Source organism: Camelus dromedarius, chromosome 11, assembly GCF_036321535.1.
Source record: "Camelus dromedarius isolate mCamDro1 chromosome 11, mCamDro1.pat, whole genome shotgun sequence".
Taxonomy (NCBI): Eukaryota; Metazoa; Chordata; class Mammalia; order Artiodactyla; family Camelidae; genus Camelus; species Camelus dromedarius.
In genome coordinates this window covers 13,879,316-13,906,069 of record NC_087446.1, presented here as the reverse complement: position 1 = coordinate 13,906,069, position 26,754 = coordinate 13,879,316, and the positions used below count along the sequence as shown (strand labels likewise).

General features: G+C 38.6%; 1 protein-coding gene across 1 annotated transcript; it reads left to right on the top strand.

Moving 5' to 3' along the window:
* The first annotated feature begins 802 nt into the window (after positions 1-802).
* Positions 803-26,551, top strand: TSPAN8 (tetraspanin 8). The gene is made up of 8 exons (XM_010988229.3): positions 803-862; positions 8,651-8,713; positions 13,161-13,298; positions 14,876-14,950; positions 15,050-15,157; positions 19,481-19,615; positions 22,404-22,487; positions 26,498-26,551. The coding sequence occupies exons 1-8, from the start codon at positions 803-805 to the stop codon at positions 26,549-26,551; spliced, it is 717 nt and encodes a 238-aa protein (XP_010986531.3).
* Positions 26,552-26,754: the final 203 nt, after the last annotated feature.

Below are 26,754 nucleotides of genomic sequence, written 5' to 3'. Positions count from 1 at the left end.
TGAGTAAAGGTAGATTTATTTAGGGAGATACATAGAAAGGCAACAGAAAGTCCACGAGGTATGGGGCTTGGGTGCTCAGATTGGAGTAAAAGTAGGTACACGCTCCACAGACAGAATGCGGGCCCGTCTCCAAGTGGGGTGGGGGTGGGGCGGAGAGAGGTTGTGAGGCATAGTGTTGCCAGTTTTTATGGGCTCAGTGGCTTCATGTGCTAATAAGTGTAAGAACAAGTCTAGCTAGCCTGGGGGAGGGGCTGGGATTCCCAGGAAGTTGGCCATTTCCCACTCTTTGACCTTTTGTGGCTCGCCTGGGGACAGCCATGGTGACTGTGGGCGTGTTATTCACCATGTTAATGTATTACAGTGGGCGTATAATGAAGCTCAAGGTCTACTAGAAGTTTGATCTCCCACCATCTTGAGCTTCAAGGCCTACTGGGGGTTGAATCTTTCACCATTTTGATGTTAATTGCTGCAGCATTCCTTGAATGGCTGTGCCTGCCCCCCTCCTGTCTCAAAAGGATCATAAATATTCCGTCCCAGTACTCCAGGAGCCATGACAAGCAAAAGGACACACCTGCCTAGAGATAGCTCTTGTGGTTCTTAAATGTGTGGGGTACTTTCGTTTTGTTAGTCCACTGTAATGACTGGATTTACCCCCACCCCACAAACTTCTTCCTTTTCTATTTCTGCTCTGAAGCTGTGAGGGGAGAAATCTCGGCAGGCAAATTACTCCAGAGTATTCGCGGGACGGTCCTGTAAGGAACAGTGAAACTCTCAGCATCTGGATTCCTGATCCTTTTCCGACATGGCAGGTGTGAATGCCTGTGTAAAATGTTCTATATTTATCTTCAACTTTATGTTCTGGGTAAGTGTTTTTTCTTGTAATTATCAATTTTATGCAAGAAAGGGGATCTTGATATAAATATCGTAAATGAGAACAGACTCTGCACGGGAGAAATAGGAGGAGGAGGCGAATGTATTTTCCATTCACTTGTTTGGATGCGTTTGTTCTTTCCTTGGTTGTCTCAGTAACTGAAAATGAGCCAGTGACTTGAAAAAAGTGCATTTCAGGATCTGTGGGGATAAACGTTTCATAAACGTTTTGATACTGTTGCAAACCAATCACAGACGTAAAATTGCCCCTTAATTAAAGGACAGTTATTCTTAGTTGTAGATCATGCAGTCCTCCCTAGTTTAAGGACCTTGTGGAAAAAATCTGATCTGATCCTACTTGGAGCACAACCCCTAAATTCTAACCTTTACATCTGGGCTTGAAACAGGTGAACGCTGGGGTGTCATGAGAAAGACACGTGAAAAGGATCGTTTTCAGAGACCCAAAGAAGAAACAAGGAGTTATAATCAACTTGGGAGAGAAACAAATCATTTAACCACGGAAAGATTAAACTAAGCCACTCGTTTTGTGTCAGCAATTTAAAGTTAGTATTTTGATGTGTCATCACCCCACCTTTTAATTAACAGGGTTTGTGTTTCAGCAAGTTCTTCTGTTTCTCTTGAAAGTCTGCTAATATAAGAAACAGCAAGTAAATGGGGAAGTAGCATCTAATGTTGAAAAAATGGAAAGGTGAGAGATGGAAAGGCCAAAAAGTAAAGGACACACTGGGTCGTTGGAAAATTGATGTTATTTTTAGTGCAATGAAAGATTGGTCAAAAGTAAATCAATAGAAATAGCCCCAAGTACTTAAATGAAAGAATTATTTCGTCTACTGGATTAGAAGGTGGCTTATGCAGTGTAAGCAGGAGAGAGTCCAGTTTCATTTTCTACCTGGTTATCTTTGGTAAATAGACAACTGGTATCTCTATGTTGGTAAACTTCTGTTCTATTAAAATCGTGATGTATCTAATTAAGCTTAAGTAGATGAATACAGTCTGATTTCCTAGAATGACTTTCCATTCAGTGTCAGTAACCCCACTGAGTACAAGTGATATATTGGTGAAGTAAATTAAGTAGGTGAGAATATAAATGAATGAAGTAAAGTAAAGGTTTGTTCTTTGTACCTCCTTTTTTCCTTAGAAAAATGGGCTGCTTTGGCAAAAACTAAATGAAGCTGATGAATAGGCCAGATTTTAAAAATTTGTTCTGATAAATTTCTTCCCTTGAAACATTTAAAATTGGTTAAACATTGAGAGTAGGATATAAACAAAGAAATGCCTATGTACTTTGCTTGGTTTTGCTTTTAGCTTTTTATTATGGAGAACTTCAAACATTCACGAAACAGAAAAGGGTAATCAACCCCCTCGTCCAGCCCCAGGAGCCATGACACCAGGGCCCATGGAACCACGGCCAGTCTCTCCTTGTCCATGTTCTCATCCACTTTCCCCAACCCCTATTATTTTGATGAAAATTCTGGATTTAACATCTCACCTGTGAATATTTTAGTATAGATCTCTGAAAGACAAATAATTCTTTAAAAAAAGAAAACACACGTAACCACAATGTCTTTATCACACTAAAAACTTAAGAAGAGTTTTAAAATCAGTTATCAGACCTCCATCCAGGGTGCATTTTTCCAATTGCCCTTTGAATCCGAATGCATGTAAGGTCCACCCAACATGAGCAGTGGATGGTATCTTTTATGTCAACTTTCATCTTTAGGTTCTCCCTCCATCTTCTTCTTTCCCCACCCTGGAAATTTTATGTACTGGTGTGTTTTAGTTTGTCTTATCACATTTCCCACAATCTGGATTTTGCTATTTGCATACCCATGGTATAGTTTAATATGTTCCCCTGTCTTCTGTATGATCTCCAATTTTGTAGTTGCATTTGGCCGCTTGATAAGATTCGGGTTATTATTTTGAGGTTGGGGCACAACCAGTTTATAAGAGATATTTTGTTCTTTCATCAAAAGTCATATACTGTCTGACTGTCTCTCTTTTTGTGATGTTAGTAGCTACTGATGCTGAAGAACTTAAACCCGTCAGTTTACTAAGAGTTTCAAATTGGTGATATTCTATTTCTATTATTTTGTTTTTCATCTATTAGCTGGAATTCTTTGAAGAGAAATTTAGCATTTGCTAATTGATAACCGTTAGTTCCTAGTTTTTATTTTTTTTTTAAAAATGCAGCATAATTGTTTCTCACTCTTTTCTTAACAAATTTCAAAATGATGAGTTAGTTTTCTAGTATCATACGATAGTGATAAGTATTTCTTCAAGTATCCCTATGAAATAATAGATTTAAATGCCGTCACAGTTCTTATCTTTGCTGATGTGCATTTTAATTCCATTTTTGGCCAATGGGAGCATCTTCAGGTTGGTTCCTGAGTCCTTTTGACATGATCCTAATAACTTTGATAACTTCTTCACTTTTGGGGATGATAAAATGTTCCAGGCTCACTTCCCTATTTCTTGACCCCAGATGTGGAATCAGCTATTTCTCCAAGTCCTGATACCTATTTTTAAAAAGCTACAACCATTGTCTTTCTGTGACACACAATATATATGGGCCATTTTAATAAACCAAAATATAAATATGCCAATAAATGCATGGCTTCCTTTATAATAATGTATCTCAAAGTGTTCAAACTAGTAGCAATCCTCAAATGATGAAATAGTCCAATATATCTCTGTTGTATAAAAACAGCATATAAAGTGTTAATGGCTACTGTAAATACATTAGAGGTCAGTGTTTCACTGAGTAGCTAATCAGGAATTTGAAATAGATCAGAATTTAAAACAAATGAAAAAGCCACTGGTTATAGGTTCAGGATTATATATTTAAGATCAGAGAACAAGATGAACTGTAGAGATCTGTACCATGCTGTCCTCAGACATTGTCCCTGCTTTCCTGGAGAGTTCTGATTATTTTATGGTTACCATTATCTCTGTTTTTCTGATAATGAAGTCTTTCTGATGCTACGGGTTTCAGTGAGATATTTCTAACTTCCCTTAAAAGGCTTTGTTCTTCCCATCAGCATCGTGGTGGGACCTACAGACTTTATATGAGATATCTTAAGGTGGAGTTGTCAAGAGCAACAGTTGTAAAGACCAATGATAACATCTCAGCCAACAGGTAGAGCATCAATACTTTCATCAAAAGTTAGAAAACAGGAGTCGTCTCTCAGGTTCAGGAACCACTCCTATCTCCACTCTCCTCTCTACTCCCGAACCAGAGTTCGCGGTTGGAATTTTACAGTCCTTCATAGGAAATTTGCAATTTGTCACATTCCTAATGTTTACTTAAGCAAGTATTTTACAGTCCCACTGATGTGGTTTTCTTGTAGATATCCATGACTTTATGTTTTCAAATGCATTCTTTCTGGTGTAACTTGTGAGAAAACAAGCTTTTGCAAAGTAGAGCCAGATGTTGGAATATCTCTAAGACATGCATATGGTTATTTAAGCTAAACACAGCAATTTCTTTTGTGAGAGAATTTGAGATATGCCACATACATATGCAGTGATTTCCATCTGTTAGAATTAGTAATTGAAGAAAAACATGGGAAAGTAAAAATCATTGCTAATCACTCATGCTAGAGTTTGATGCAAGTTAGTGTGATCTGGAGGTACAGTAGTTAATAGGTGTATCATAGGTTCAAAGTAATCACGATGGTTGAAATTAGGAAAATAGGTGAAAATGGCCATTATCAAAAAGTCTACAAATAACAAATGCTGGAGAGGGTATGGAGGAAAGGGAACCCTCCTTCACTGTTGGTGGGAATGTAGTTTGGTGCAACCATTTATGGAAAACAGTATGAAGATTCCTTAAAACACTAAAAATAGACTCACCCTGTGATCCAGCAATCCCACTCCTGGGCATATAACTGGAGGAAACTAATTCAAAAGTATACAGCCACCCCAATGTTCATAGCAGCACTATTTACAATAGCCAAGACATGGAAGTAACTTAAATTCCATTGACAGGTGACTAGATAAAGATGATAGAGACAGAGAACAGAGAATGGAAATTCAAAAATTCATACTCCTGAAGAAGAGAACAAAATAAATGGGACAAAAAATAATTAAATTAATATAAAAAATTCTCACATGTGACTATACAGTCTCCATTCTCTTAGCACAATGCAATTAAACTAGACTTTTAAATAGATGTTTTATAAAAGAAGAAACTTGAAGATTAATTAACAACAACAGTGACAGCAGCAGCACTGACCTAAAATGTCAGGGCTGTCAGGATCCTTGCTTCCAGTCGTGATGGCCTCCAGTGTTCTGGGGTCACTGTAAAAGCAAATCTTGTAGTTATCCAGGTTTTCTATCTGGAGTGGCACAGGAAGGCTTCCCTTAAGCTACTCTGAAGAGTGCTCATTTTGGACCAATAATGGTAGAGCCCACAAACCATGCCTCCTCCTAGCAGGGCACCATGTGCCTTCCTCCATTTTCAACACTCCTCAAACACATTTTCATAAACGCCCAAATCAAAAGATAGAATTGAGAGGGAAGGAGTACGGAGGATTGGGGTACACACCGTCAGAGAAGAGGCAAAGTCACCTTGTTCTTTACCATTTATCTTCGTCCTGGAGGGTGCTTCCCATTTTCTTCCTGGCATTTTATAGTTTTCAGCTTCTGCAACCTAAATGTCCATCGACAAGTGATTGGTTAAAGAAGTTGTGATCTATAAATGCACAATAGAATACTGCTCACCCAAAAAAGAATGAAATAGTGCCATTTGCAGCAACATGGATGGACATACGAGTGAAGTTAAGTCAGGGAAAGACAAGTACCAAATGGTGCCACTTATATGTGGAATCTAAAAAATGATACAAATGAACTTATTTACAAAACAGAAATAGACTCACAGACATAGAGAACAAACTTATGGTTACCAGTGGGGAGGGATAACTTAGGAGTGTGGGATTAGCAGATACAAACTACTATATAGAAAATAGATAAACAACGAGGTCCTGCTGTATAGCACAGGGGACTATATTCAATATCTTGTATCTGAAAAAAACACATACACATGTGTATAACTGAATCACTATGCTATGCACCAGAAACTAACACAACATTATAAATCAATTATACTTCAATGAAAAAGCTCAATGTAGTTTCAGCTTCTGCCCTGTTCAGTCTGCTCGGGCTGCCATCATGAAGTACCGTAGACTGGTTGGTTGAAACAACGGGAATTTATTTTCTCACAGTGCTGGGGGCTGGAAACCCAAGATCAAAGTGCCAGCCAGTTTGGCTCCTGGTGAGGGCTCTCATCCTTGGCTTGCAGACGGCTGCCTTCTTGCTGTGTCCTCGCGTGGCCCCTCCCCCATGACTGCAAGTATGGAGAGACAGATCTCCCTTCCTCTTCTTATGAGGCCACCAGTCACATCATATTAGAACTCCATCTTTATGATCTCGTTTAACCTTAATTACACCCTGAAAGTTCTATCTCAAATACAGTCGCATTGAGGATTTGGGCTTCAACAGATGAATTTAGGGGGCACATAATTTGGTCCATCGCAGACATCAGTTACCTAATTCCTTAGACTGCTGGCTCAGACCAACAGCATCCTAGTTTCATAAAAAGAAAGATGTTCCGTGAGAGCTGAGTGGCAACGGCAATGACTCTCTTCAAAGAGAACCAGAAATGGGTGAGGGGGGAGTAGGCCTGGGCGGTTCTGCAGGGTCCACTGCCGGCTGACCTGGGAGCCCAACATGTCAGCCCATTTCCTTTTACAACCTTATTATCAGGAAGTAGGGCAGAGAGAGACACATTGCGCAACTCACACTCCAAACTGTTTAAAACACTATAAAAAGATTCGCAACAAACCCTTAGCCAACCTAGAGAAAGGGCTCCAGGAACCATTATGATGGTCAGTCTTGTAACAGTTGGGATAAAATAGGTTAGTATCAATCATGGCTCTTGAATGGATTGTTCTTGATAGAAAATCAAGTACTTTTAATTAATTTAATGAGTCAATTAAGAAGCAGTCCTTAAAGTTTTCTCATTAATAGTTTCATAAGAAAAGTCAGATAAGGGTGACAATCGTAATAGCTATTCAGATAATTAATGTTATTTTCAGTTACAGCTAAAAGCTAGAGTGACTGTTAAGACAATGAATGTAAATCTACTTGTGAAAGGAGAAGAAAAAGAAAGGAAAAAATCTCAGTGAGCAAATCAGAATAACAAAACTCCGACTGCTGTAAAATTACTGAAAATCCCAGAGGGTCTCATTATCATTGGACATAAATTCTCGCAGGTTTATTTATTAACAAAGACCCACTGACATGAGCGTGTATCTCCATCTGCAAATGAAATTAGGATTTAGAGGAAGGAGGAAAAGAGATGAGGGTCTTCAGGCTCTAAAGCTGTTTTTTCAATGGTTTGTGTTTTATTGTATGCGTGTGTGAACACTTAGAAGATAATGAAATTATGTAGGTTATTTGGTGATTGGCTAAAAAGCTTTGGTTTTCCATTGCATCTGTCATCTTGTAGGAGTCGGAGAAAGCAGTGAGGGCGGGGCTGGGTTGGGAGTGGGGCTGGATTTACACCACGTGACTGTTGGTATCTTTCAGGGGTCCGGTTTCTTTATCTGAAATGAAGGGTTTGAACCTAGATGATGTGGGGCATCTTTGAGGCAGCCTAGATTCGCTGGTTATTCAGCTCCCTATTCCTCTCACAAAGCCCTTGACTCTTCTTCCACCATAGACCTAATGGAAACCATTAAGGGAAACTGTTATTTTGGGGTTTCAGGCATATGGCCCAACCATGAATGAAAGCAATGGTGCTACAAGGTCATGGCGTTTTGGAAGACTCGGACATTTCTCTGTCAGATCACCTTAAGGCCAGAATAGTCTAGAAGGGCCTCCAAGGCCTGCTGTGTCTGGTATGTTACCAAGTTTGTCGTCAACATCTCTAACAAATAATAGATCTTTGATTTTTTTTTTTTTTTTTTGAGGCCACAACATCTATACCTTAAAAAAAAAAAAAAAAGAAAAGAAAAGAAAACCCTGAAAGACGAAGAGTTTTCTTTATATTAGAGTAAAGGGTGTTTCACATTTTACGTGTTGGCCTGGGTCCAAATTAAATAATCTGGTAAAGTCATTAAAGGAATTTAAGACTTTAAATACTGTTCCTCATTGTTCCTCTTCTCTGGGAGAACTTTACTACCTAAAAGAGCTAACTTTTACAAGAGTTTATTTGGGTACAAAAAGCATCGTAAACCCTTGCTGCTTAACTGCAAATTTTGTCAAGTGTTCTGCCGTTTTCTGTACATCCTAACTTCTTGTTTTCTTGAATCGTGAAGGAATATTTGGTGATTAATTAGTTATTCCTTTCCTTTTTTTGGTCTAAGACAACTTCTCAGAGACAAACCCAGGGGCCTATGAAGGGTACTTTTGTCTTTAAACTGTTGTGACTTATCTTTTGTATTTTAAAATCCAGCAAAAACACAGGCAGAGTAAGAGTTAAAATATGGAAAATCATCTTTTCTCTCCCCTCTTTTGTAGAGACGACTTCTTATCCTAGGCCTGTGAATGGCCTGTGGGTGGGAAACAGATGATTCTTGTCGAGTTTACCAATAGACCATTTTAGTCCTTCTCTGCACATGAATGTGCGTCATTTATGTCTTTTAGGTCGCAGTGGTATAACTAATGCCAAGCCATTGTAATCAGATGGCTGGGGGGAATGGAATTAGAGCTGCAGTTTATCCCAGGTCCACTCCAGCATTTTTTCTTTTTTCTTCAGCTGTGTGGTGTCGTCATCCTGGCAACGGCAATTTGGCTACGAGTAAGCAAAGATGGTCGAGAGGTAAATGAGTAAATACAAGTTTCTCTGCTCCCAAAGTAGTCTATGTCTCTTATAATGATGAAGTAATTAATGACAATAATAATAATATTTCTATAGCTGTTTCCTTAACTGCCTCATGTAATCATTTGTGCTGCTATGTGATTTTCTAATTTAATTCAATTTAAGTAATCAAAATTACTCATGATGTGCCTGGCATTGTGCTAGGCATCGATTGGTTCTTCTGGAAGATGGAGAAGGTGTCATTCTCAAAAACGGGAAGATTGCAGTGAAAATGGAGATGGGAAGGGGCCAAAGCAGAAATCAGCCTCCTTCGCTATTTGCCTAAGTGCAGCCTGAAGTGTGTGTAGATGCTATAGCCCACCTTGCCTCCCCACCGAGAGCAATTTTTGTAGTGCAAGGTATTGACAATAATTTGGCCGATTCCCAAGGTGGGATGGTGCTCCAGAAGGGAGAGAAGTGAGACGTTCTCTTAGAGAAGAATTTGAATCCGTGTTTAAAGGACAACAAGGGATGAAGATAGTTGGTAATTACTTGGGGTAACAAGTACTGAGGGTGACCCCTTGTAACAGTAGGAGGCTGGTGGTGTCACTCAGCAGTGGACCTGCGGTGTCCTGCTTTGTGCTGTCAAGGTCAGATGAGCACGAGCGCCTCTCCCCCAGTGCACACCGTTCCACGCGCGGCGCGGCAAAGCTCTCACCCAGATTTCTGCAGGACTGGAGCAAGTTCAGCTTACCTACTTAGTTCTGGCTTCAGTCTTTGGATTCCACACACGCTGTTTCTGTTCGCAGTGTCACAAATGTGGAAAGAGCGTGTGGTGGGTGAAAGGGTGAGGGTGTGGGAGGGTTGTTCTGTTACTTTTACTCAGCCCGGTGCCTGGCACCATTTCCTGGCTCCCTTCTTCTTGGGGCAGTGCTCCACCCCCCTCCCCCCAGGTTCTTATTTTTCCCTCACGCAGGGCAGTTACCTTGTTCTTTGGTGTCTGGGCTCTTGCCACTATTCAGATCCCACCTTCTATTGCTAGGGCTTTTTCAGGGTGTTTGCCCAAATAAGGTTTCCCTCTCAAAGAGGAATGTCAATTCCTATTTAATAATTATTAAGATACTATTAAACCAGAAATTAAGTTAATGCATTTTCTATTAAAACTTACTCTATGACGGCGCAGTTAAATGGTGCTGGACATAGCCTAGTTGAAACAATGACTAAAAACTAACTGACATCTGTTCTGGTTCCTTTCCTAAAATGGGTGGCTTTTCTGAACCTTCCTTCTCTCTCTCTCTCTCTCTCTCTTTCTTTTCCTCCATCCTCCATCCTTCCTGCTTTGCTTCCCTCCTTCCTCCCTCTTTCCTCTCTTTCTTTTCCTTTTCTCTTCTCTTCTTTTAAACTTTGCTTTCTACTATGGAAGAATCTAAGAGAATCACACTGGTGAATGAGCGGCTTCTTTGTGCTGAATGGGGGACAGATGTGGCAACTAGCTGGTAACAACCTAGTCCGTCAGGATTACATTTATTGTTTTATACTAATCAATGTAACTTCTCGAAGTCCTCCAGCTCTGCAATTTGAGCCTGAGTATTTGAAGATGTACAGAATCATTTAGAAGCTGACGTCTGACTTTGGGACTTATCATTAAGCACAGAGATTAGCAGCCACTGATTTACAGGGTGTTTTGGCCTTTTTAAGATGTGTATGCACAGATGTCTGTGTTTTATTTTATTTTTTTATTTGAAAATTTTATTTCTGGTTGATAGGGGAACACTTTTTCTTTTCCCCTAGTGCTTCTGGTAAACAAATTTGGTGTTTGGTCTAAGAAATCACACAAATTGAACGTATTAAAGAACTGTTGTCCTTGAGAGGGTGTTACTCCAAATTTGGGGGCAAGAATGAATTAATAGAGCTAGACAGCATCTTTAGTTACATTGTGACTCTGGTGCTCTGTCAGCCTCTAACCCTGAACAAAAGTTAACATCTGCCAGGACAACTTTAACCAGCTTGACTTACGTGAAATTGACTTGATTTATATTTAGTCGAAGTCAGTGACAAAGAATCAAGACTGTGCAGAGAACTGAGTTTTACTAGTAGAAAAACAGAGGGAGAAGTTTTAGGAGAAACCTGAGCACAAACACAGAAAAGAAGGCTGTCAGGGATGTCTTTGTGCACATCTTTTAGCAAAGCTCTTTGTGCAAAAGTGCCTCCTAGGGACGCCTCGTTCTCCCTCAGGATGAACGCGGCACCACGTGACACTAAGCACATGGGCAGCCATCCTGGGCCAGGCGATCCTTTAGAATCCAGAGGACCCTGAGCCCCCTTCCTCAGCTTCAGCCATTTCCCTTCCTGCAGAAATTCTCCCCTTGTCCTAAGACACACACAAGACAGCGTTCATCCAAGACAGCTTCTTAAACTCCGCTCTCTCCTGAAATAAACACCTGGATTCAGATTTCCTCTTCTGTTCTGAGTGACAATAGCCACTTGTTGGGCTGGACTTGAAACAGTGATCCTCAGGTGGCCAACACACAGCTTTCTGGCCCCTCTGGCCGTGGGTCACTCTGCCCAGACCAGCCTCATAGAAGTGCTTCATTTTCTGCCTGCATATGCGGGCTGTATTACCCAGGTCTCAGCGGTAGATGCGTGACCTGCTATTTCTATATGGGGGCTGTCTAAGCAAAGTCCTGATAACTCAGCTAGTGAGTCATTAATAGTCTCGGATACTTTCGGGTTTTCCTACACTGGCTACCGTGTCCTAGTGAAGCAGCGTTTAACGGTGAATGGATGGAACGGATTTCCTATTGCTGCTTTTTTTGTCATTATCTATTTTGACTCAGATGCCCAGCCTATTTATCAACAAACCTGATTTCTTAGCTCCAATCTTATTAAGCAAACAAACAAACACCGAACAAGACCCCTGAAAAAACAGACAAAAAATCTTTAGGACATGAGCAAGCCTTCTAAATATGTAGACTGAAGCATGATTTGTAAGCATGGACTCTTAGAGACAAGGGAAACCTTAGGTATAAGAGAGGCTGACCTCATTTCCTGTATAAGTGGGAAACTGGAGCCCGGTAGGGTTCGTTAACAGTTCTCGGGTTAGAAACTTAGTTGTTTATAAAGACCCTGACTGGAATATAGATTTTGGTTTTTTAGTGCTCTTACAACTTCAGCATATTCCTTACTATTTACTGTCAAAAATAAAGGTTTCCTCCAGGCTAAGGGGTTGGTTTAAAAAGTCTTTTAAGAAGTAAAGAGCTTTAGTAGTAGGGTTTTTTGTTTGTTTGTTTGTTTGTTGTTTTTATTTGGGTATTTCTTGTTCAAGGAGCTGACTGCACACTGCAGTTGATTCTTGCACTGAGTTAGTGTAAGAACTAGTGGTCTATCTGGTCTACCTAGAAATGGTCCAGTAGCTCGAGATCTTAAAGAGATAGATGGGCTACATGTAGCTCTCATACATAACACAGGCCCTGGGTCTCACTTTGTAATTGTGATTTATTTCTGGACATATCTGGAGGGCAAGCAGTAGATTGAAGCTAGGTGTTATGAGAGTGATAAAGAGTACATGCCTGTGGGGGAGAAGGACTGAATTATTCAGAGTGAGTAGCCCAACCCATCATAAAGGGCCCTAGAATACTTTCCTCAATATCCCAGGCGAAATAGAGAATTTCTGGAAGACTCTACAGGCTATGCTTCCTGGGAACAAGGAGTTAGACTTGATATGGAATATCAGGAACTAGACATTTTATTTTCTGAGTTTAAATTTCTATTGTTTATTTTGGCAAATGTAATGACCTGTGTAATCACTATTGCAATCAAAGTGCAAAGCATTTTTGTTAACTCATGAAAGTTCTCTCATACCCCTTTGCAGTCATTTCCTTCTTTCCTTCCTACTCTGCTTAAAGTCCAAAACTACTCTGACTTCCATCACTGTAGCTTAAATTTACCTATTCTTGAGGGCCATAGAAATGGAATCATACAGCGGCAATCACTCTTTTGAATATGGCTTATTTATCTCAACAAACTGTTTTCGAGATTCACTCATATTGTGGAGTCTATCAGTAGTTTGAGGAGCTTTGGCTTAAACCACCATTAAAACATGCTTTTTGATGCTACTCTTAGGTATAAAACCCAAAATATGCAAACCGAAGATCATATCATGGGTGAAACTACAGGTCCCTCTAAGCTTTTTTTTTTTTAAATTGGTGTTTTAAAGTCCCATTGCATTTCTTCCACCCAACACCCAATGTATCATCTTAGAAAAATACAAAATTGGAAACACTGTCTAGACAGCAATGGAATGAATGTAAGCTCCTTGAAAGCAGGAATTTTTGCTTATTTAGATTACTGAGGTATCTCAAGGTCCTAGAGCAGGGCCTGGCACATAGTAGGTACTCAATGGTTATTTGTTGAATAACAAACATCAACAAAAGGGATTTTCTGTCATTAATCTCTTTTTTATTTTCAGATTCTCAGTCCTGAGGGCTTAGGCACTAACCCCAATATTGCTGCAAATATCTTGATCGCTGTGGGTAGCATCATCATGATGCTGGGTTTCCTGGGATGCTGTGGTGCCATGAAAGAAAACCGCTTCATACTTGTTTTGGTGAGTCTTCCCAACAAATCCCAGTACCCATCCTTCAGACTTCTGAGGCTTATCTCCCATCCCCGTTGTCTATCTAAAAGACTTGCCAAGATTGATGAAACGCTCTCCCTTTTGTTTAGAGGGTTGGTTGTGGAAGCTAATATATTTAGCTCAGATTAGAAGAAAAATTTTAGCCTTTCATTCATTCAATTACAGAGTAGCTGCTCCATGCCAGATACTGTAAGATACGTGGATACGAAGACAATTAGAATCCATAAGGGGAGACTGATGAGTAAACTATTAGCTGCAGTGGAAGTGGCCCCAGAAGAGAAGGTGAAGGGTAGAGGAGGGAACTTTCAAACTAGAAGCAGAAGTGAATAAGGTGTTTACTGGGGGGTGGGGGTGATGAGATTTCCAGGGAGAAAGCCTGGAGGTACAGTGTTTAGGGAACTGCAAGGCCTTGGATACGGCTGGAGGATGTCAGAGGTTTTTCAGTAAATGATGGAGGATGGGTCTGAGTGTGGGCTACGGTCAAATCACAGTCCATGCTAGGAAAACTGTATGGGCACGAGGTAATCAGATCCGTCGCTTAGAAAACTTCATGGAGAATAGATTGGGTTAGGATCTCATCTAAATATGTTTCTCTAATAAAATGAGTATTGTGTCAGCCCCAGAACAAATATATTTTAACTGATGGTTTGTTATGAGGGAAGGTAGAGACAGAAGTTTTTGTTTTGTTTTATTTTGTTTTTATGAAGGTACTGGGGATTGAACCTGAAACCATGTGCATGCTAAGAACACAGTCTACTGCTGGGCTGTACCTCCCCCCAGAGACAGAGTTTGAACAGAACTCTAATAGCACCCTGGTAGTTGCTTTTTGATTAATATGCCTCATTTGCAATTTGGAGAATTTAATTACATGAGGAGCTTCTTTTAAAAAATAATTTGTGGGATCCTCCAAATTTAGGATTCAGTAGATCTGGGGCAGATTTCAGGACTCGACATTTATAACAAGACCCCGGGTGATTCTGATAGTGGTAGAAATGTAGTTTTTGTTTCTTTTTAATTTTAATTTTTTACTGAAGTATAGTTGATTTACAACGTTTCAGGTGTACAGCAAAGTGATTGGGTTATGCATATATATTCTTTTCCAGATTCTTTTCCATTTATAGGTTATTCCAAGGTATTGAATATAGTTCCCTGTGCTACACAGTAAGTCCAGTAGAAATGTTCTGAAGTCAGTTCTGAAATTTGTTTTGAAGTTTGAGTTGTGTTTGATGAAGAAAGAGGAAGATAATATTCAAATAACTTCATCTAAGTTTTCAAACTTCCCTCGATTCAATGTCATACCATTGCCTGTAATCCTATTAATCAATTTTGATGTAGACTATTTTCCTTGGTCAGCCTTTGGAGAATATGGCCCCAAATTTGATTCTTGAGGCAAAGGGCGAAATAAGTGAAGAGCATGGTTATTACTCCAAATAGAATATGATCCTGGATGCAGAAAGACGCACCGTCCCAAAATGTCCCCAGGTGTTCCTGAATGTACTGGGGATAACATATATATTACTTTTCTTTTTTTTTTTTTTTTTTCCCAGTTTCTTATAGGATTGCTTCTGATCCTACTGCTGCAGGTGTCGGCAGGTATCCTAGCATTTACTCTCAAAACTAAGGTGTGTCCACATACGATACTTGGAAATTTTGGAAAACTTTAAAAAATTAACATGCCGCCTTCTGGCATGAATAATTTCACAATGCTTTTCAATTTTCAGACTGACCATGTTCTGAATGACGGTTCCCATGCTAACATGTCTCTTTTGAGCTTAAAAAATGAAGATAGAAAAATGTTCCAGAAAGCCTTTTCTGAAATTCAAGAAAAGGTAATTAGAATTTGTAGGTTTGGGGGGAGTTGGACATAGTTATAGATTTACTTAATTTTTAATAGGTGTATTCCTTAAAGATTGAAAGATCACTCCCTTTTGCAGATTTTGGCTGATTATTCTGTCACCACGCAATAAGAAAAATCCAGGAATGTTTCTAATTTTTCTCCAGCTTCTTACGAAGTTCTGAAACAGTTTAGAAGGACAGAGATGAAGAAGATATGTTTATGACAGATTAAGCCTTGACTGAGCCAAATCAATCATTGTTTTAATATTTACTGCTTAGAAGGACAGTGTGTTTGGGATGCTTGGAGAATCTCTCTTTTTCTGCCTCCCTGCCCTCCTTTCTCTTGTAAAAGATAATTATAGCTATCATTTATTGCTACTTAGTATGTTCCAGGATTTACATTCAGTAGCTCCTTTAACTCTCACAACTCTGTAAGATGAATAATACCATTATCCTCACTATCTTGTTAGACAGATGAAAGGATTATGACTGAGAGAGATCTGACAGCTAACAAGTGATGGGGTTGGAATTTGAATGCAGATCTGTCTGACTCATTAATTCTTTTTAATCAGTATGCTAGCCCCTCTCTTATGTTCTTACTTATTTACTTTGGCCACTTCACTGTCTTTAGGGTAAAAAGTCAAAATTTGGGCAGGTAATGAAGATATTCTACTATCTGGTTCCTGCCTAATAATTTAACATTACTAAACACTACCCCATGAAGAAAGCACTCCAGTCCAGCCAGGTCTGTGTGCTCAGGATCTCTTACACAGTTCTGCCTTCCTGCCTCTGCATGATTCCTCATCCTCGGAGTGGACTTTCTCATTTTCTTTCTTTACAAATACTACATGTACTTTGAAGCTTGACTAAAATATTGGTCTGTCAAACTCCCAACCACACCTTTTTTTTGTTGTTTTATTTTCTTTTAATTTTTGGGGGGGAAGAGGTAATTATGTGTATGTGTATACATATATATGTGTGTGTGTGTGTGTATGTGTATGTGTATGTGTGTGTATATATATATATATTTTTTTTTTTTTTTAAATGGAGGTATTGGGGATTGAACCCAGGACTTCATGCATGCTAAGCATGCACTCTACCACTGAGCTATTATACCCTGCCCCCTACAACCACATCTTCTTAACTCAGAATTCCCATCATATTAACTACAAGTAGCATTTCTTTTGCATATGTCATAGAAATTCTCAGAATGTTAGAGGAGAGCTGGATGTACAGAACATTTAACCTGACTTCTCATTAATTGAAGTATTTTATATTTCTGTTCATCCACCCTCTAATTAAATACTGAAGAGCTGAAGGTTTCCCTTTTTTGCCCATCCCGTCCCCCTTACATCCAAGTCTAATGAGTAATGTTTTCTTTCTTAATTTGAAACAAAATTCCTCCCTAGAATTCGTATCATTTAGTCCCAGTTCTTCCTTCTGGAGTTTCCGAGGAAAAAGAAAATCTACTTTTAAATATTGCAAATTTTTCTTTGAAAATGACTTCTCATATGACTTTTAAAAGATTTCATTTTCAAGTTGAAACATCCTTGGTTTTTTGAGCTCTTTATCAGGTTGAATTTTTTTTTTTTTTTTCCAGAGCATTCCCCAGTTCCTATCTGGATAGACTCCAGCTTGTAAAAATTCTGCTTAAGGCATCATTTCCAGGAGCTGAAACCTGATATGGCAGTCCCTGTTTAACTTCCTCTGTTCTGTGCTTTTCCCAGCTCCCCCGGAACTGCTTTCCCCAATCCTCTCTCCTCCGGATCATTCCCACTCTAGAGTCCAGATTAACCCAGGTTTGAAGCAGGGAGAATTTAGGCAGCTCAGTTTCTCCGCTGGGTGGGGCTGAGTATCTTTCATCTTCCCTGTTTGTTGATCTAAGACAAAATGTACTACAGGTAACCCCCAGGTCTCTGGGTCAGGTAATGAGTCACTTGTGCACGTTGTCCCTGGTATCCAAGGTCTTAGTGACTACCAGGGGGCTGTTTATCAACTCTGTTCTGTTTATCATTATTTGTAATTACTTCTGTTCTTGTGCATAATTCCTGTACCTGAAGCTCCTTGTGTTTATAGAGCCATGATTCTCTCTTAATGTCTATTCTGAGTTGCTTTTTTTCAGCCTACCAGGGTTTTCTTTCCCTTTTTTTTAAAAAACCTTTTTAAAAAGTTATTTTAGAAATTTTATTTATTTATTTATTTATTTATTTGAGGGGCAGGTAATTAGGTTTGTTTATTCCTTTATTAATGGAGGTACTGGGGATTGAACCCAGGGCCTTGTGCGTGCTAAGCATGCGCTCTACCACTGAGTTATATAGCCTCCCCGACTTTACCTTTTTAAAGTAATGCTTCCTTGGAAAAAGAATCTTACCCCAAACTCTGGCTGGGTGGCCTGAGGCTCCACCATACGTAGATAATTTGTAGATACGAAGTGGTTTTCTTTTTGATTTTCAGGGAATTCCCACCCAAATTCTCTGGTAACATGCTAGTGAAACATGCCCCTCTTGGATTCTTAGAGATGACTATTTTTCTAGAGATTGTTGTGTCATTTACTGCACATCCTTGTTTATCTAACCATTGTAATGCTTTCAACACATCCTGACCAGCTTGTACCTCAGCCACTCCCACATCTGATCTGATGACTAGATATTCTGCTAAGTTTGGCCTTTCCACCTCCTGCCCTGTCTCCTGCGTGTCTCTGTGCCTCCCTAAGGAATATCGTATTCCAAAAGTGGACTGATCTGTGAATGTATCTGGTGGGGCTTACCTTCTTTTTGATCTGGAGTGGCTGTGTCAATTAATATTATTCGAGATTATTAAATCAGAAAGAGTCAGCCATTAATCATCTACCGTGGAAACCAGAAAGGAGGTTGTTTGAAGATCGCCCTCTTTGCTAGCTGGATTGACCTTGGGACCAACTGAAATCTCCAGCTCTTTGTCATATAAATATCTACTGAGTCATATATTTGTGCAATTAACTCTTCGAGCCAAAGCCCAAGATTTCATATCCGCCTCAGTTGAACTTGTTGGCTTAAGCCCATTGTTTGAACTATCTTTGGCACTTGGGCTCTGTTCTCCAATGTAGTAACCATCACTCCCAGCTCTATATCAACTACAGATATAGGATCCTTCCCTTGGAAGGATACTTTCCATATCTTTATCTAAATTATTGATACTAGTATTGAACAGATCACGTTCACGTGAGAGCATAATGGAAACAGCAACAACCGCGAAACAAAAACAGTAAACACATGTTGAGTACTTTCTATAAGCCAGACATTGGGCTAAACACTTCATATCTTCACGTGGGTCTTCTATTTTTATCTTTACAACAAATCTATGAATTAGAGATGATTATTAGCAACTATTATCTGTATTTTACAGATGAAGGAACTGTGGCACAGAGAGGTTTAAGTAACATGGGTAACGCGGTCACCCAGCCAGTAAGTGAAAATTCTTTCAATATCCTGGCATCACAAAGCATTCGAGCCTAGAAAACCAGCTAGTCTTTGTTCTATTTCCTTCAGCATTTTTTTTAACTTTTCTGCATGAAAATTTTTCCTCCTAATTAGAGCAAATAAGACAAGGAGAGATGAGTACTTTCTTTCATCTGATAATGTTATGTGCCATTAGCCTGAGTCATTGGGCTTACCGCTTCCTTGTTTTCCTTCGCCCAAACTTGACCACAACTTTCCTTAGTGTCTCCCCATGTTTTGGTTTATTCTGAGCCTTAACCTTCTTGACATCATTCTAAGACTTTCACTCTTCATTTGTACCCCTTTCCTGTTTTACAGATGTCCATGTAAAATTCAATCCCTTGGAAGGCCCACTAAGCATTTTCTTTGGCCTTTGAGATGCCTCTCACCTGTTCCCCCATCTCCTCCAAAAGTGAGCAAAGATCATGAGATAGAAATTTCATTTTTAAGACCGCTCATCTTTTTTAAGCAGAAGTTCTTTAAAGAGACATTGACTCTTCCATGAACTCTCTGGAAGCTTCTTTCCTAAGATCTAGGAAGCGTAAATCTGATTCTGCCCCTCTCTTTGGCTATTAAAAACTAGAAGGTGAGTTTTTTATCTTCTTTCCAAGTTCCTCAGACTTTTGCATCTGGAACCCTGTTTTTCCTTCATTAATATTAAGGCCAACATGGAAGATTCCTTCATTTTTGCTTCCACGTTCAGAGAGGTAAGTGAAGTGAGTTACACGGTATTTTAGTATAAGAAACATCTTAATAGTGGTTTCAGAAGAATGTGATTCAGTGTTTTGACATTGTTTTTATCCTCTCTAGTGACTTTCATATCTACTTTTCATCAAACAGTATAAATGCTGTGGTTTGGTCAATGGAGCTTCTGATTGGGGAAATAATTTTCAGTACTATTACAAGTCATGTGAATGTCCAGATGCATCAGACTCTTCTTGTACAAGTTATAGTGGAAAAACTATTTACAAACAGGTGAGAACAAATCAACTTTGGCACAGTAAGTGGTTCTCTTAATTTTCTCACAACGAAAGTCTCTACAAAAAATTAAATTGCAGCATTTTCAAAGGGAATCATGATGTCAAAGTTCCAGGGATTTCCTAAATAAGAAAGAAATCCATATTTAAAGATAAAAGCAGATATAAAAACTAAAAGTATTTTATTTCTTCTAGGAGTCTGGCATCATTTAAACTCAACTTTAATAGATCACAGAAACATTCTACTGCAAAGTACAAACTAAGAGTTTTATAGAAGTTAATTTTGTCCTCTCTTTGGTGACTTTAACCATGATTTTTCTCTATTTTTTTCTATTTTGACATAAGTTTTAGAAATCTATATTTTCACCTTAATTTTCAAAGGAAAGCTTTCTTTTTCTAATCGCAGTTTCCTTTTCTCAAATAATTGTATTTGGTATAAAGGAGTGGCTTGGTCTTTAGAAGTTTCAGCTCTGGAAGTTAAGTGTACCTGTCAGTTTGCCTAATGATTGCTCCAACTGAGAAGCTGTCTCATATATTTGAGGTCCATTGGAAAAGCTGAGTTTATCTTTTACGTGTTGTAGATGACATGTTTATGTCAGTTGCAGCTGTCAACATGCGGGTGTCGTATTTGCTATGATTGCTTAACCCATCAAATATTCATTGACCACTTCCTCTGTGCTGGCCTTTTATCAGCTGCTGGAGAGCCACTCCTGAATAGGGCATGATGTCTGCGCTTGTGGCGTGAATGCCGTAGTAAGGAAGAGAGAAAGATAATTAGGCAACTTCAGTCCAATGAACTATCGTTATTTCTTGGGTAAGGGAAGGAACACTATGTGATGGGACCCCCATCTAACTCAGTCTTTGGGTTTCAAGATACAGCTTCCTAAAGGACATATCTGTCTCTTACCACAGGGCTTTACATAATTTGCTCCTTTGGCCTGGAAGGAATGTGTACAAAACCGACAATGGATATTAATATTTATTTGCTATTATTCTTCAGTGCCTACTACGTGTCAGACAGACACTTCCTGGAATCACACATGCTTCTGGACTCTCTAGGAGATGATAGTCTAGTTGAGAGAGAGACATGAAAGCTTTTACAGTTCAAGGAATTAATTTCTGTTACATCAGAAAGATTTTTTTCGATCTAGCATTGGCTTAGTAACAGCTACTGAAGTTAAATATATATTAGGAAATAGAAAGTATCTCGAGGGAAACTTCTTACCTGTGACCACATCTCTTTTACTAATTTTATCAAAATTAAGAAGACTCTGTTCTGAAGGGAAATTGCTGATACTAGTATATAAAGTAACGTATTGGGGAGAAGTTATCTACCAGGTTATAGGACTACCTGTGTCTTTTACGCATCAAAATAATATCACTAAATTTTATTCTTACTTTTTATGTTCCTCCTTCCTACATAATTTTAGTGACACAGTATCCACAAAGAAGAGGGGAAATACATATGGTGTAAACAAGGTTTTCCGTTTAGGATAACGAGGAAATTAGTAAATTCAACTGCACTTACTGTGTCTGCTGTCCAAGATTCAACCCCAAGATTTTTTTCTCAGGATAGATTTTAAAAAGCTCTAGCATTATCCTGAAAAATAATAGATATTCGCTCCAAATTCACACATAATTCAGCCGAAGATAGGCTGATAGCTGCACCAGTTTCTCAAAAGGAAGATCATAAATTCATAAAATGCTTCCATCTGTCCAGTGTCGTTTGCAAGAAGTCCGGAAAAATAAGAAATCTGGAATGGCCATAATTCACATTTGTTTCCCCCCTTGCCTTTTGCCAAGGTAACCTGGTTATCTAAAGAGGAAGGGGGCAGAAAACCCCTCAAATATAATGAATGTGATTCACAGATCTCATTCATCTCATCATTAATCTTAAATGATGTAATAATTTCCTCTAATGTTTACCACTTTGGATCAGATGAGAATGGAGAAACCCATTACATTCAGGAATGAAGGGGGAAAGACTGTCTTACTCAACCTCGTGGAGAACTTTGATTTAACAAATAGCAATATTTTCTTAGCCCTTTGCACATATAAGACTATCATAGGATGACATATTTTCTGGCAATATAGAGGATAGCACTATATTATTTTTCCATCTTCAAAATTATCCATGTAATTAACAATTGTTGAAATTTTTAGGTCTGGTCTAAACTATTTTAAGCTTGGAATTCCATGCTGGTTTGAATAAATGTTTAAAAATGTGGCAGAGAGACAACTTTCTAAATTCTCTGTTTTGTCTAAAGTTAAGGGCACAATGGTGGATGTAACGATTTTTTTCCTTTTTAAGGTAAAACAACCCTGGCACATATTATTAAGGGATTTTTGGAGAAAAAAAAACTTAAAACCTTGTTTTAAAAATGAAAATCTGCACAATAATTAGCTGAAACCTCAACGAGGGAACTCTCTGCTGCAGATCACAAACCTAAAAAATAACACAGTCAAGGTGAAAACAGCTTATAAAATGAACAACCAGAAGTTAGGATAAAATGACTATTTCTAGCTAAATAATCCCTAGATTCAGCAATTAGGTATTTGAAGCAAAACTTTGTTCCTCCAATGTTTCCTGATGTATGAACGAACCACAACAGTTACCTTTCAGAAAGGGGAGGAGCTTGGAGTGGCAAGAATAATTCAGTTCCTTTTTGTCAAGTATGTTCCTTGATAGCAAAGTAAAAAGTCAACCCAAGGAATAAAAATCTCAACTAAAGTAAGGTCAAAATTTGATTAAAGGTAACTTTTTATGCTTTTTTTTTTTTTAACAGACATGCCTTCCTTTGGTAAGAGGCCTTGTTTCTAGACATTTTTCCTTAGTTACTGGACTAGCGTTTGGACTGGCAGCTGTTGAGGTACAGTACAATCTTGCATTATTAACTCTTCATTTCTTCCCTTGTTTGTTCATTAATTTTTCTAACAATTACTTATGATGAGCCAAATGAAAACTGGGTACTTCAGAAAAGCACTGGGTTCCCAGTGCCCGCGTCCCAAAATTGGCTTCTGTGGGACTTGGGTCTGGGGTGGGGACTAGAGTCTCAAGAATTCAGCAGGGCTGAAGCTATTACTTCTGAATGATCTCCCTCTTAGGAGAAAAATATTGAATTAATATCTACATAGTTCTTAGTCCCATTGGAAACTAGCACAAGGGTTAATGTTTCCTGAAGTTAGAAGGAAAAGCACTAAACCAAACAAAAACACAAGCATTACCAACATGACAATTTCTTATCTCTCTTCCTAGTTTTGAAACAGAAAATAAAAACTGAGCTCAAGGGTGTGAGGAGCTCTCTTCTTGCTACTTCATTCTAGAGAAATCTAGCAAGTTCCAGAAACTAGACAATTGATTTTCTCACTGTAAGGACTGTGGACTCACTTGGAGACGTTTTAAAGCTCTGCTTGAGGTTTCCTTAGTTATTCTCATCAATTTGATTATTGATGTTGCAAAAAAAAAAAAAAATCCTGTATGGGATTTTTATCTTGAGAGACTCTCCTGGCACGATTTTTTTTTTCAGAACCTGAAGGATATTTTTTTACGTGGCCTGGAATTCTTTGCAAAAATAAAGAATAAATAATAAAACTGTTTCCAAAAACAAAACAAAATGAAACAAAATCTGTTTCAAAGAAGTGTTTTTGGAATCATCCCAGATCTTGGTTAATTTAGATATCATGTGAGTCAAATTCACGTGTACCCCTAATGGGGCATTGGCAAGAATCCTAAAGACATGAGGTGGCTCCGTAGATAGTGCCTCTGAGGGCTGGTTTGCTCAGTTGAGTGACTTCTGATTCTCTCTCAGGAAGTATTGACAATGTTCTCCTTGGGTTTTCCGGTAGCTTTTACCTCTTACTTGTGCCACATCACTGTCAGAGAGGAATCTGACCTAAAATTAAAGCAATTTAGTATTCTACGTGGTCATTTAGGTTTCTAGTGGAATTTCCCAGCCAATCATAAGTGAAAGCGTAGGGACTATGAACAGCAAATTGGGCTGTTAAGCATGACTTCCTTGTAGTCTAAATGAATAGGTCCAAATATGAAGCATTCTCTGTTGGTACATAGGGCTGTCTTTTTTATGTCTGATATCTGATCTAAGTTAAACGGTGCTGTGCTACAGGTCCATTTCTCTCCATTCTGCCTGTTGTAAAATGTCCTTTGTTTCTCTGCTTTGCATTTGAGGTTTATGCTAATTTAGAAATATGAGTTAATGGTGGTGGAGGTGAGTGAGCAATCACCATATATACTCATATATCTATAAACATAAAACACACATATGTTGGTAGAGTAGATTGTAAATGGGCAAGCTTTCAATGAGGCATTCAATGTAAGTGTCCATATAAGTGTTGGATTCCATCTTAGACTGAAATTCAGACAACTGACTTTGGCTACAACCCACAGATGCTTTTAAGAAGCTTTTCAAAAGCAAAGCCAGAGAAAATAAGGACCTAATCAACTGGGAAGACTGATGTCTCTCATATCGTAGCCAAAGGCATTGCCAGGAATGTAAAGACACCTAATGGAAAATAAGATTACAAGAGGAATAGTATTTCAGTATTTTATGAAATTGGCATAACCTATCTGTTTGTTACATATCAGATATTCTCTTGGTTGTTCTAAAGATATACATAGGGAAATATCTAACTAAAAACCTTTCATAGAGCAGTTTATAGGTATAGAATGAACATGGCAATATCACAAAAAATATAACCAGTTTTGAGTTATGCCAGTTAAATTAAGTGTGATTTCTAGACTATATGTAGATATGGTAAATAGTTGATTCAAAGAACTGTTTGAAATTTTTTTTTTTTTTTTTGCTCACTCCCTCAATCTAGAACTTGCCTTCCTGGATTTGAAGAAAAAAAAATATTTTACTTCCCTTTTTTATTCAAAAAAGAGCTTTGAAAATAGTCTTGATAGTCAGTTTATAAAAATGTTTCCCAAAAGATGTACATTAGTTTGTCTTACCGTCTTAATAACACTAGTTGCCTCACGCAAAGGCCCATCTACTGTTTCCCAAGTTCAAATTCAAGAAAACACAAAGATATGTAAACAGAAAAATCCTAATACATACTTTTAAGAAGGAAACAGAAGTAAATATCTCCCTGCAGAAAACACATTCAAACTAGTTCCATAGAAAAAAATCATATGAAGAAACCTACCATTTGACATTTACATCTTTGGTGTTAGTCTGTTTAGGCAAAGGCTCTGATGGACAGGGCCCATAGTTAATTTCATGGCTCTTTTAAAGACATATACCTGAGGGATTCTGCTGAGATAGGATGCTAGAAATCTACATGCAAAATGCTTTGTTTTGTAAGAAACTTTTATCTCTAGACATTGAAATTCTCATTATTTTAAGTTAAATAACCAGATTATCATCTCCCTCCTTATCTGACTATAGCAACTACCTTACAAGCACAAAAAGTGATCAGCACTTTCTCTCCTCACTTTAATTAAGGAAAAAAAAAAAACCCATTGACATTGATAGCCACCACTTTGTAGGATAATAAATTGTCCTGGCAGCAGGTCCTAGGAATGAAACAATTAAAAAAGAGAAAAAAATGATAATTTACACTTTTTTAGGTGGCTTCAGTATATGAGAACTTGTGCACATTACTCAGCAAGCTTATCCTGAGTCTTTGCATATATTACTATGTGATGAATCTTGTTTAATTATTCCCAATTTGTCTGAAGAGTGGTATATTTTCTTTTCAGAGGCAGTGAAATACGAGAAAGTGTGCTATTCACTGTCTAGTCTGCTGGTGAAGGGTGGGGCTTCTGTTTCAAGTCTGGGACAGGGAAGGACCAGAGCTGCCTCATCTACCGTTTTGATCATTTTCTTCCTTCTTTCCTGATACTCGTCTCCCAGACTTGAGGCTTGGGACCAAGGCAAAAGACTAAATTTTAAGGATTTTTTCTAAGTCATGCTCAGAGAATGACGTTTAGAACGTTCTGAATAAAAATCATTATTTTTGCAGAAAATTGGTCTTTTTTTTTTGAAGGAAAAACATTGGGCAGTAGTTCTCATTTGAGATGCATTCCCAGGAAAGGATTCTGAAGTTGGATGTCTCTGTCCAGTAGGAGCACTTGAGGTGACTCAGCATAAATGGCACCTCACCCTCTCCCCGGCACCCCCTCAGAGGGGTGGAGAGGCAGCTTTCAATCTGGAATACACGCAGGTCCTTTCTGTCATTTCTACATCAAACCACAGCATGCCACTCACCAACTTCAGAACCAATTAGGGCAGGTTTTGGGGTCACTTGTTCTTGGGAGAGCCACTTAATGAGATGGAAATCATGCCTCAGATTTTCAGCTGTATATTTTCACTTCAAAGGAAGTTCCTGAATTAAGCCATCCCCCTTGGATTTAGAAGCTTTTTTAGAAAAATAAAGTTACCTTGTTTTTCATTCCTCTTGGCTATGCCTAAAAATATGGCAAGAGAAATTCTACACTCCTTGATTTTTATGCAGATGATCTAAACCAGATGATCATAAGCCTTTAAAGACACAGTAGGTACCTTTGGCCCCAGAGACCCGAGTTCCCCAGAGTTCCAGGGCCATGCCCTACAGAAGGACGTGTGTGTTCATGGAAGGTGAGATGCTTTGGTGGCAGCCGCTGTTGCACAACCAAAGAGGGCTGGTTAGAAGCGGATTGACTAGAAAACCCTGATTAATTCACAAAAATACTCAGAGAACTTGCTCAAAGTTCTTTTGTCCCATCAAAGTCTCTAATTTCCCAGTAGCAGAGGTAACTTAGATAAATAACATTAGAACTGTCAGTCGCCAGAATGTTTCACATGCAACATTTTCTATTTATGATGTCTCCAGAGCTTTCCCTTAGATTCCACATTAACCTTCTTATTTTATTTTCTAGATACTTGCTGTGATATTTTCTATTGTCCTATATGGCAACACAAGGAAGAAATAAATCTGTGGATGTATCAAGCCATCATCGTTTAAACCCCTTTAAAACCTTACTTTGGCTTTGTAACTTTAGATATCTGAGCGCTGCATGTGTTAGGAGCAGCTGTCCTCTGAAAAAGTGTCATTTAGCAAGATCACAGATATCTCCCAGACAGACTGAACGTATTGAAGATTTGGGGGACACAAAATTATATGCATGTGCCTTTT